Here is a 13,351-nt window from a genome sequence, read left to right as displayed (position 1 = left end):
AATAATTTTATTATTGAACAACAACCATGTTCTCAATGAACCCAAAAAACTCATTAATATCAAAGCTGAATGTTTTTGGAAGTAGTTTTTAGTTTGTTTTTAGTTTTAGCTATTTTAGGGGGATATCTGTGTGTGCAGGTGACTATTACTGTGCATAGTTATTAGGCAACTTAACAAAAAACAAATATATACCCATTTCAATTATTTATTTTCACCAGTGAAACCAATATAACATCTCCACATTCACAAATATACATTTCTGACATTCAAAAACAAAACAAAAACAAATCAGCGACCAATATAGCCACCTTTCTTTGCAAGGACACTCAAAAGCCTGCCATCCATGGATTCTGTCAGTGTTTTGATCTGTTCACCATCAACATTGCGTGCAGCAGCAACCACAGCCTCCCAGACACTGTTCAGAGAGGTGTACTGTTTTCCCTCCTTGTAAATCTCACATTTGATGATGGACCACAGGTTCTCAATGGGGTTCAGATCAGGTGAACAAGGTGGCCATGTCATTAGTTTTTCTTCTTTATACCCTTTCTTGCCAGCCACACTGTGGAGTACTTGGACGCGTGTGATGGAGCATTGTCCTGCATGAAAATCATGTTTTTCTTGAAGGATGCAGACTTCTTCCTGTACCACTGCTTGAAGAAGGGGTCTTCCAGAAACTGGCAGTAGGACTGGGAGTTGAGCTTGACTCCATCCTCAACCCGAAAAGGCCCCACAAGCTCATCTTTGATGATACCAGCCCAAACCAGTACTCCACCTCCACCTTGCTGGCGTCTGAGTCGGACTGGAGCTCTCTGCCCTTTACCAATCCAGCCACGGGCCCATCCATCTGGCCCATCAAGACTCACTCTCATTTCATCAGTCCATAAAACCTTAGAAAAACCAGTCTTGAGATATTTCTTGGCCCAGTCTTGACGTTTCAGCTTGTGTGTCTTGTTCAGTGGTGGTCGTCTTTCAGCCTTTCTTACCTTGGCCATGTCTCTGAGTATTGCACACCTTGTGCTTTTGGGCACTCCAGTGATGTTGCAGCTCTGAAATATGGCCAAACTGGTGGCAAGTGGCATCTTGGCAGCTGCACGCTTGACTTTTCTCAGTTCATGGGCAGTTATTTTGCGCCTTGGTTTTTCCACACGCTTCTTGCGACCCTGTTGACTATTTTGAATGAAACGCTTGATTGTTCGATGATCACACTTCAGAAGCTTTGCAATTTTGAGACTGCTGCATCCCTCTGCAAGATATCTCACTATTTTTGACTTTTCTGAGCCTGTCAAGTCCTTCTTTTGACCCATTTTGCCAAAGGAAAGGACGTTGCCTAATAATTATGCACACCTGATATAGGGTGTTGATGTCATTAGACCACACCCCTTCTCATTACAGAGATGCACATCACCTAATATGCTTAATTGGTAGTAGGCTTTCGAGCCTATACAGCTTGGAGTAAGACAACATGCATGAAGAGGATGATGTGGACAAAATACTCATTTGCCTAATAATTCTGCACTCCCTGTATTGGGACACAACCATACAAGAAACACACACCATAGATGGAAAGATAAGGAGCCAGGAGTAGGAAAAGGACTTATCACCATAGTACCACGCTTTTTAACACACTCAGGCTGTGCGGCTACTGAACTCATCCTCCACATTTCATCAAGAAAATCAGGTTTTTATAAATAAACTATATACTCATTCTTTTATACTTTTTTTGTTACCCAGCATAAAATGTACAACATCTGTAACTTTGCTTTGCAACCTAATGATTACAATAATTTAAATAACAAGTACTTGTTATTAATCTCCTCCACAGAATGTGTTTCATCCTGCCTTCCTTCTCTCACCCAACCGGCCACGGCAGATGGCCGCCCCTCCCTGAGCCTGGTTCTGCTGGAGGTTTCTTCCTGTTAACAGGGAGTTTTTCCTTCCCACAGTCGCCAAAGAGCTTGGGGGGGGGGGGGGGGGGATCATATAATTGTTGTGTTTGTCTCTGCATTATCTCTGTATCTATTATTGCAGGGACATTTGTCCAGTGCAAAACTCATGCCAACAACAAAAACATCAACCCTCTGTAAACTCGATTGATTGGTTGAAAGGATAATATTCAATCAACAAGAAAACTTCAGTTTTTTGTCAATGGACACACCACCTGACTTACATGAATGACCAATAAATCTAACCAGTAGGCGGTTATTTGAAGGTCTGCAAGAAGACTGATGATATTATAGTCAAGTGCTTCCACTTTAAAAGCCTAGACATCTAATGTGTTACAAATCACCAAATCTGTGCTTACTGGGAAGAAGCAAATAAAGTAATGCAGTGGGTGGTGTTTATACTTTTTGGAGGTCAGACCTGTATTTTTTTTTCTCCACATCCGAGCATTTTCGTAGAACATCGATATAAAGAAAATGTGAGCCTCGAGGTTGTTTTATGTTTCTTCCATCTGCTTTTGATACCAGACTCTGATCATTCATCACCAGAGCAGGTAATCAAATAAGCAAGCCTGACAAGAGATAATAAAAATCATTTAGTGTCAGAGTTCAGAGGGATTTTTTCTTTGTGTATTTTCGAGGCTTGTGATCTGAGAAGGATGACAAGTGTTAGCGTGGGAGGCACCAGAGCTAATACAGTGATTAATGTTTAGCTGCTTGTTGTGATTCATGGAAATATGACTAAGTAGCCGACTGAGTGTGAAAGGACACTGACGCCAGTGTGCACATGTAACACACACGTTCACACGCACAGGCAGGGCAGTGCTGAACGACTGCATGATCTAGTTAGTAATAAGTGTTTGAGCATCACAGGGTCAAAATGTAATCAAATAATTAGTAAGTGACTGAATGGACTGTTGGGTTTTTTCTCCCTGCAGCACTGTCTGGTTGCAGGAGAGATGCCTCCATTTTGGAGCAGTAACAACAAAACACTGGAGCGTTATCACATCTTCCACTGAGGCAAAACAAAGAAAATGACAAATTGTGTGCTACGCAGTGTGTGTTGTTCAGATGTGCTTCAGAGGACAGAAAGGATGATAGTTTTACACATTTTTAATGTTTTTACACCAGCTTCAATGTGGCTGACTGTGGAACCACTTTAATATCATTATTTCTCCCTAGGGCCTTGCCTGATAACTGACAGCACAGACAAATGAGTATAATAGAAATAGGAAGATAAACTAACAAAAAAGTAATCACCAAAGACGGTTTGTGTCAAGTACATAACAGACAAGAGGGCAATGACCAAATGGGTGAGTTGGAGGATGACCTTTTAAAGAGGAGGCTGTAACTCCTTCCAAGACAGCAGAGGGCTTGTCATAATACTGTATTTTAAAATTTTCAGGTAACAAAATAAAGCAAACGTGCAGGAGTTTGACCTAAAATACTTAAATAAATCTTGTCTTGTGCAAAAATAAACCCAAAAAATACCTTTGCAACAGTAAAAGTGTGTCCATAGTCAAAAATGGTCATGGTTTAACAGCAAAACTGCAATGTAAGTATAATGCAGCATTTCTGCATCCAAAATGCTTTCAGACACTTTTTGTTGCCTGCATGTTGAACTTAATTTCCAAACAATCAGCCCTTTGGTATTTTGTGTTTCTATTTTTTGTTCTAATTAATAAAAAGATCATGTACGAAAAATCTAAAGGAAGCTGCTCCATGTGAGAAACTAAAGGAAAGGATATTCAACAGACAGCCAAACAATGTTTCCAACATTCTTTCAACCACATGGTGAGGTCTTTTAACCTAAAACGCATGAAAAAAAAAGAAAAAGAAAGGAAAAGAAAAGAAAAGAAAAAAAAGAAATAAAAATACTTCCTGTGATATAGAAAAACACTGGTTAAAAAATCAAATAAATAAAATAAATAAAAACAAAACATGAACCTGTGCAGCATGTCCAGTCATGAAATTTCCTCACTAATAAATATTCCACAGTTCCACACACAGTTCCACTTTCAGTGGATACTGAGGTGCATAGTGCGCAGGTGTCGCCAGCTTTCTGCAGATTCAACCACTACAGGCCTCCAAACATCATGTGCCCTTCACATTAGCTCAAGAACAGTGTGCAGAGAGCTTCATGGCTTCTCCATCTGGCAATCTGATGGATGACTCTGGGTTTAGCGGTTGGAGAACGGTACTTGTATGAATATGTAAAGTTGGATGGGGTATTATGGTGTGGGGTTGTTTTTCAGGCCCCTTAGTTCCAGTGAAAGTTACTCTTAATGCTTTGCATATCAACACATTTTGGACAATTTCATACTCTCAACTTTGCGGGAAAAATTTGGGGATGGAAACCTTCCTGTTCCAACATGACTGCCCACCAGTGTAAAAAGCAAGGTCCACAAGGAAATAGATAAGCAACTTTGGTGTGGAAGAACATTACTGGCCTGCAGAAAATCCTGACCTCAACCCGACAGAACCCTTTTGGGATGAATTAGAGTGGAGACTGAAAGTCAAGCTTTCTCGTCCAACATCAGTGTCTAACCTCACGAAACTACTCCTAGAAGAATGGCAAAAATTCCCATAAACACACCCCTAAACTCTTCCCAGAAGAGTTAAAGCTGCAAAGGGTGGGCCGGCATCATATTAAACCCTATGAATTATGAATGGGATGCTACTTCAGCTCAAATGAGTGTGAAGGCGTACGAGCGAATAGTTTTGACAAATAGTGTATAAAAGTGAAGTCAGTGGAACAAAATGTGTAAAATATATTTATGCATATTTTCTGCATTTGAAGATAGTGAGACAGTATATACAGATGATATTTCTCTCTATGGCATGTTGATAAAAGTGCTTTCGATATTTCTTCAATACATAAAAGTTTGTTTTTTAACAACTTGTCTTGCACTGAACATCACTTTTTGTTGTCTACTCACGCATTAAAACATTTTTCTTACACACTTCCTGTTGCCATATCAACCTATTGTGCATAACTGTAGGACATGTTTCCTCCCTGTACTGTATCAGCCCATTGTCTCCCTACTTGGATCTAATCCCTGCAGCGAAGCGGCTGTCGGGCTTATAGACTGTCTGCCGGAGAGCAGACAGAGGGAGGTTCCCCTGTTCACCAAGATAATAGCAGCGCACTGAAGTGGAGTGGTTTATACACACACGCACACAAGCACACACACCCCAACACATACACAGCTTCCTCAGCTCTGCATGTGGCAATTATCTCTCCTCTCAGCAGCTTGTGGCATCTCCCCCCATCTCCCCTATAGTCTCCTCCTCTACCACTTCCCCTTCTCTCCCTTCCCTAATCTCCACTTGACTTTTCTTCCTCCTCTTTCTCTTATCACCTTCTCTCTTCTATCTTCCTATCTTTGCTTAAGCTGTTTGTAGCTCTCTTCTCATTTCTTTCCTCTTGCATACACTCCACTGTTCCACCGTCAAACACAAGATAGAGACAGAAGCACTCCCCCCATACGCAGTAACAATCTGGACATCCTGCCTTCCCTTCAAAAATACAAATAAATAAATATACAAAACACTGCTTCAAAAGAAATTGTTTTCCACACCTCTCTGGACCCCCTACCAACCTGAACACCACTGTTCTTAATGCAGTGACTCTGCAACGCACAGACACAAACAACAAACAGCTTGAGGATCAATGTGAGATTCATACAGCTGCAAAATTAATGTATAAAATATACTAACCACACTGTAGCCCAGAGTTACCTTCAGTAGAGCTGGCTGTTTAATCAGATTTTAATTTCAATTATAATTTTGGCTTTTAGTGATTATGAAAATAAGATAACAGGAATGAAACAATTACCCTTTTGCAACTGTTTTGTGACCTCTTTCTTTTTTGTTTTTGCTAAAAACCTTATAAATAAAGAACACAGCTTCCCTTTTTAAACCTCGAGGATGAAAAGCTCATGGTTGCAATGGTGTCAACTTGGGCTAAGTCAGCTGCTTCCTTGGCCTCTTGTTGCCCCTGTCTGCATCTGCAGACATCCTGCTGAAGAGATCAGCAGGTATAGGTGGCTCTACCAAGGCAGACTTTGGTCAAAGATTGAACTGAATCAGCCACCACATTTTTCATTTATTACGTTTTTAATAAATTCAGTGAGTTCATAATTAATGATGTTAAATACTCAAGATCATGAAATAATTGTCACTGTGCTTTTTGCCTTCCGGTTAATTGAAGATTAGGGCTAATTGAGTAGCCTTAGTTTTCAGTGCTAGGCTTTGGCATTGTTGGTGAAAGCAGCCCAACCTCAAAAATACTTTTCAGTTCAATGTTATTTATATATGCTAAATTACACCAACTGTTGCCTCAAGGCACGTTATCCTGTGCGGTAAAGACCTTACAATAATAGAGATAAAACCCTAACAATCACACGACCGCATCTGAGCAAGCACTTGGTGACACCAGGAAGGAAAAACATCCTTTTACCATTAAGAAAACTCCACCAGAATCAGGCTCAGGGAGGAGCAACCATTTGCTGCAACCAGCTGGGACCGGGGTAAGAGGTGGGGTACTTACAAGCACCCAGATTTTAACCCAGGACCTTTTCACTGTGAGGCAATAGTGCTAACCACTCCATCACCTTGCAATCATATATTAAGTAATCATCTATTATAGTTTACCAACTGCATCTCTCTTGCCGACACATTTACCCCCTGTATACACAAACTCGGAAATCGTACAATTTCCACCTGCACTGCATTCATCTCTGTGGTCGCAGCCACAGTCTTACCATCAGGGGTTACGGATCTTATAGATTCCTGATCTCTCCAAGCCTGCAGGCAATATGGAACCTAGCATCTTCAGGTCAAAAGCTTGCTTCTCTAATCTTTAGCTTATCCTTGCCCCACTGGGAAAATAACAGACCTGAAGCAGCTTCACTAAACCTGCTGTGTTTTCGCTTCTGGTGCTTTCCTTTAGAGTGGTAATCTAAAATTCTTCTTGGTTTTGTGTCTTTCTATTTAGCTTTCAAGGTTCATTGCTGAGTTGCTTCTTTAGAGAGATGGCCTGTCAGTCAATTTCCTTGGACTTGGTTTCTTTAGATGGGGCCACTGATTTTCAGCATAAGCAGAAATATTTCTGAACATATAAATATGTTCACTAGACAAAATGGAAATGCTTTTCTTGTCTGTTTTGGATTTTTTTTTTTTTTTACATTTCTGCACATAGAAGTAATGGGAACAAGCATACATCACCATGGTATCAAAACCTCCAAGTTGTTAAACCTGTGCTTATTTTTGTGAAAGGTGAGAACAGAAAATATTTGGCATTGAATCAAACACCTAAGATAAGGTTAACATTCAAACACGGCACGCAGTTCCCAGCTGCATCATTCCCATATCCGTTTGTCTTGTCTTATCCAATTTCCTTCCCACCAGCCCTCACACCACCTTTAATTTAAGCCAAATAGTTCCTCTTGGGAACCCTGCCAAGGTGTAGGAAGTACCTCCATGACTCTGCAGTAGAAAAGAAGGTGTTTCTAAGAATACCTCAGTAGCTACAGTCAAAGATTTTACTGCAGTTTTTCTTCTTCTTTCCAATCCTAAAAGAGGATGAGGCGCCTTCATTTTCCCCTGCCAAGTGCTCCTGTGATCTACAGCTACAAGGTAACTGAGTTAACAGATAATCACATAACAGCAACCCCCCTCCCCATCCACACACATGCGTGCAGACAGACACGCACACTTCGCTGTCCTATATGAGATAAATGAGCACCATCAGCCCCCTACCTCCCTGCTAACAGATTAATGTGTAAGCGTATCCCTGGTCCCCCCTTCCTACACATCCTTCTCACTTTTCTAACACACACACACAATGAGACACACAACTCACACATTTCTCAGTCGCCTTATGTCAGCTCGACAGTGAATTTCCCTCCTCCGGTAGCACAGCAGATGATGCAAACGATCGGCACAATGTGCACTTACGCACATTAGCGTGCACATATGGATAAACACTCAGAAATACTCACACTTGTGCACAGACACACACGCGCACACAGTCAGTGTTGGAAGCAGCAGACAAGCTATGACTGAGTCAGACATCAATCTCCTCATCACACGTCAAAACACATCCGCACACAGTGATGTACATGCCGGCTACGCTAACAGATTATAGTCTGTGAAGTTGTAACCTGCTGTGCTCATCACCATCAGCCACAGCAGCAGCAACCAATCAGGACATGACCATGTTCAGCACGACTGCCAAAACCAACAGTCACCCAACAAACACCCACATGCAGCTTCCTCTTAGGGAGCTGGGTCACCATGAGCTGCCTTGTAACCTTTAACCTCCTAGGACCTGGGGTCCACATATGTGGACATCACATTTTGGGTAATTTAGACCAAACTACTTAATTTTGCTCTACAAGGGCCTGATATCCACTTACAAGGACATTATACTGCTACTGTTCTATCAAAATTTTAAACGAATATCCTCATATGTGGCTCTCATTTTTCTTAAAAACAAAAATAAGGTAAAAAATTCTTTGTTTTTACATTCATCGCGCCCCAATATGCCCAAATATCAAAGAGAAATTAAAAATGCATGCTGTGGAAGAGTTCGGGTCTTAGGAGGTTAATCACACAGCAAACACTGGCTCACATACACATGTGCAAAACAGGACAACGGATGTTCAAGCTGGACATGTACTTCATATACTATGAAGTAATATACTATACATATACTAGTAAAAAAAATCATGAAAAAAATGAAAAGGATTGCGATCTGTAATCATGTTTTGTGGTATGGGACATCAACGCCCCTCCATGAGCAGCACCAAAACCCTCAAAGAGAACAGAACTGGGATGAAGATGGGTTGCAAAGCAGCTTGTAGACACACTTTAAGCAAGCTGAAGGAGCTTAAACAGCATAACGAATGTCTGAAGAAAGTAGCATGTTGAACATTTGTCAACTGGATGCATAGAAGGGCATGACCTAAAGCTACACTCAAATCCATTATCCATTATCAAGTAAGTTTTCCCCGATGTTTGAAGGAAGTAAAATTTAGTTATATAGCGCTTTTCACAGATAAAAATCACAAAGTGCTTTACAACACAGGAAATGGGAATATAAAAACAATATAACAGTAAATAAAACAATGTAAAACAATAAAACTATAAAACAGCATAAGAAGAAATTAATCAAATGCTTTTCTAAATACAAATGTCTTCAGCTGTTTCTTAAAAGAATCAATGGAGTCCGTGCAGCGAAGAGACAGTGGGAGAGAATTCCACAACCATGGTGCCACAGTCTGAAAGGCCCGATCACCACGAGTTTTAAAACGAGTGCGCGGTACCACCAGCAGTCTCTGATCTAATGACCTTAAAGCCCGAGAAGATGTATGTGGTTTCAGCAGGTCAGATAAATATTGAGGAGCCTGACCATGCAGGGCCCTAAAGTCTGGGTTTAGAAATATTCCGTAAATGATAAAAACAGTTTCGGACCAGCTGCTTAGAATGCTGCTCGAGCGACATCGAGCTGTCAAATACGACACCGAGATTTCTAAGGCTTGATTTTACAGAAGGACCTAAGAAGCTGATATGCTGTCTAATTTATGGGACCATGTGGTCTGGAGCAATAATTAGAGTTCCATGTCACTGAGGTCAATTAGGAAAAAGAGGGGGTGGGGGGGGGGGGGGGGGGCATAGCAAAAACCTATAAATCTATATATAAACTGTTAAAAAAATCCTTTTCACTCCATTTTTCATTTTATGTTCCCACAGCTTCTGTTATTCCCTGATTTAATTAAAGATCTAAGATATATTGCACAACTCAGGTGGATCCAGTGCATCTCACTGCCGCTTAGAGACTCCTGAAAAACTTTTGGTACTGCAGTTTGGTACTTACTGTTTTGATCTAAAATGAAGACAGATTCAACATTGGCATGGCTTTTTTTTCTTCGCTTAATGTTATTTCCGTCAGTCAGAAAGAGATTTTGCACTATTTTTTTAGCACGAGAGAAAGTTTGCAAACTAGATGCAATGCTGGTTCTGCTTTGAAATCAAGGAGCAAACAGACCACCCAGTGTGTGGGTTAATCATTAGAAACTACGTCGGGTGGATAAACTTTGCTCCCAGACTTTCTAGGCACATCAATTATGGCCGGGTGAGAAAAACCCAGGAAACAAAACTCAAAAAAAAAATTGTAAAAAGAAAAAAATTATATATCAATGCAAAGACGTGGCTTTGTTGTTGAAAGCCTAATAGAAACAGAATCTCAGCAAAAAAGCCGTGTTTGTGTATCCCACACGATCTCAACCAACAACACTGGACCTCTGAACGCCTTCTACAAGTGCCTGGAAGTTTTTATCTCCTGAAATATACAAGTAGGGAGCTGCTGTCAATGCGGCAAGCTCCTTATCTTCCTGCTGAGCGTCTTTCCAACAGAGGAAGACGGCGCTCTGCTAAGAGGATTTCTATTTTGGTTTAATTTAATTTCTTAGCGGACAGGCGGATTGTAATTTGGTGGTTTCTCTATGAAAACGTGTTGGTTCCATAATCTAAATTTGTTTTAGTACAGATAGGGGATTCATTACGAACTCCAGGAGTTGCTGCTTTAATTCGGTGCGTGCGCGCTTATGTGCGCACACATACCTGTAATACTAAAAGCTGATCTGTGGTGTTGTTGTGTGTTTGTTGATGTGTTTGTTTATGCCTGCAGGCAACATGAGTTTGTTTTGTGTGATAAGCTCTCCTTTTATGCAGGGATGCAAACTTGTGATAGATTTATACATAACTCTGTAGAGTCTGCCTGTAATAAATAGATTCCTCCAGAGGTTTGTCTTTCAGGTGCTGCAGAAACATTTTGCTACAAAGAATCTGCACTTTCTCAAGCTCGTCTGTCGTCTTTAACACAACACACGTTGTATTGTGTCAGACTTCTCTGTGTGTTGTCATTTATACTTGTGCATGTTCGTTTTATATACTGCACTCTGTGGTTTTGTACCTGTAGTGTCGAGTGTCTCTCAGGGCTCGATCACTGGGGATGCGTTCACTCTCTCTCTGGTTGAAAGCGTACAGAGTGTACGGGTCGTCTCCGGGCTTCCAGCGCCGAGCGCTCAGGTAACTCCGCTCATCAAAGCCCTCCAACATGTCCTCCCACTCTGCATCTGAAATCTGGAAATCAGTCAAAGCTGTTAAAAAGAGAACTAATGATCACATGTAAAAGAGAAATGCACTCTCATCAAATTTGATGCGGTATAACAGAAGACAGAAGATGCAGTTTCTGTTTGTTAAATCAAAATATTAAATAAATCAGTTTGCTCTGTTTTATTTCAGTTATATCAGCCTAGGTGCTGAAAATGAAGCCAACAAGAAGTGCCAAACGGTCACTTGAGACAGGCTGCAAAAGGGAGTCATTCCCCTGAGGTGCCCGTGCTAAAACATCCAACTTAGACCATGAAAAAAATGTGTTTTAATGTGGCATAAAAATGTGTCTTGTCTTTAGAGCCCATCACTCCTTTTTTAATAACTGCATTAGGACTAAACTTTGTTTTTTAACTCACTCATGTTGGATTTTCCTCAGGCTTAATAGTGAGTGTTTCGACTGACACGCGTAGCTGCTAGCTGTGTGCTAGTGATAAATATGGTTGCCGTGTGGTACAGCCCTTCCAACAAGTCTGTGCTTCAGTTTTGGTGAATGAGAGTCCAGCATTGTATTAGTCTGACATGTTAATTAGCGGACACATGTGATTAAAATGGCAATTTCTGGTTCCTGAACAATGGTGCAGTAGAAACGAGTTAGCTTGCAGTGGGCAAATGCATGAGGCAGTCAACACAATGAAAAGATCTACCATGTGTTCAAAATCATCTTTGACATATAAGAAAAGAAACAACGTGATGTAATCTTAAAAAAAAAAAGCATCAGGTTCACAGTTATCTTTTTCTATTTTATCAGTCATCAGAACATTTGAACTAGTGAACGTTGGATTTATTCACACATGTTCTTTGCTGCTCACAGCAGAGGGCTTTTTAAAAGCATCTGAAGAGCTTTTAGGGGTCATTTTATTTAAGGGAGATTCAGAGAGCTTTTCAGTTCCTGCTTTTTGGTATTTAACAAGATGAAGGCCGTGCTTCAGTTTTTCATCCTCTTTGCTGCCTGCTTATTTTGTGACTAAACGCTGCATTTTTGTCTCTCGGCAGCTTGTTTGGTTTGTACTTTGATGTTGTAATTCTTCATTATGTGATGCTCTAAATCTGAACTATCCAAACAAACAAACATGGAAAAGGGGCGCACCACTTTTCCTCTTCTTGTTACAGACATTTAAGGGCACAAATCAGCCAAATACACCTCTAAATAACAGCTTTTCACACATGCATGTTATTGCATTGTTGCACTGCTGCCAGCATTGTGAAAAGCCCAGTTTGGATGTAGCTTGTTAGCCAGTCAACAGATCAATGAGGCAATTAGTCATCAAGTCAGTCATCCAGCATGATGATCAATTAAATGTGTCAATGCAGTATTGCATGAAAAAGAGAGGCCCCAGTCACACAGGCCAAGACACCTGTCAGCAACCGTGAGGCAACCACCGGCCACGAGGGAAAAATTTACATTCCCCGACCAGTTGGCAAGTGGTTACTGGAAGGTCACAGGTATGCAGTGCAGAGGTGTGCAGAGCGGCAAACACTGCAAACTGTGAAAAGTGTGACAAACTAGAAACAAACTGTTTGCATTCAATAAGCAATAGGGCATTTCGTTGCCTTGTACTTGTGACATGTGCAATGACAATAAAGTTGAATTCTATTCCATCCATCCGCTTATCCTTTTCAGGGTCGCGGGGGGCGCTGGAGCCTATCCCAGCTGTCATAGGGCGAAAGGCGGGGTACACCCTGGACAGGTTGCCAGTCTGTCGCAGGGCTAACACATGGGACAGACAACCATTCGCACTCACTTTCATTCACACATTCACACCTAGTGGCAATTTGGATTATCCAATTAACCTATCCCCACAAGCTGCATGTCTTTGGACGGTGGGAGGAAGCCGGAGTACCCGGAGAGAACCCACGCAAACACAGGGAGAACATGCAAACTCCACACAGAAAGACCCCGGCCTGATGGTGGAATTGAACTCAGGACCTTCTTGCTGTGCGGCAACAGTGCTAACCACCGTGCCACCGTGCTGCCTTTCTATTCTATTTTATTCTATTCTATTCTAAGGCACAACTTACTTTGAAGGGGAGCGTTCCTAGTTTCTGGTTTGCCTCACAAATTGGTAATTAGTAGTGAAAGTATCACTAACGCTCAGAGAGTACATTATGAGTTTGGTGCAGTACACTCTTTCCAGCAACCACTTGCCAGCTAGTTGGGGATTATACATTTTTTCCATAGCAATTGGAGGTCATCAGGGGGTCATCAACTGGTCTCTAGACCTGTGGGA

The 13,351-nt window shown here is 41.3% G+C and overlaps 1 protein-coding gene across 1 annotated transcript in view; it reads right to left on the bottom strand.

Annotated features, from left to right (window-relative positions):
* Positions 1–13,351, bottom strand: part of galnt14 (UDP-N-acetyl-alpha-D-galactosamine:polypeptide N-acetylgalactosaminyltransferase 14 (GalNAc-T14)) — a 238,557-nt gene that overhangs the window by 181,457 nt on the left and 43,749 nt on the right. Inside the window, exon 2 of the mRNA XM_076874145.1 lies at positions 10,921–11,090. Coding sequence (XP_076730260.1) covers positions 10,921–11,090 — 170 coding nt within the window. The remainder of the gene's footprint in view (positions 1–10,920; positions 11,091–13,351) is intronic.

The sequence above is a fragment of the Maylandia zebra genome, linkage group LG15, assembly GCF_041146795.1.
Source record: "Maylandia zebra isolate NMK-2024a linkage group LG15, Mzebra_GT3a, whole genome shotgun sequence".
NCBI lineage: Eukaryota > Metazoa > Chordata > Actinopteri > Cichliformes > Cichlidae > Maylandia > Maylandia zebra.
This window is presented reverse-complemented; position numbering and strand designations above follow the sequence as displayed.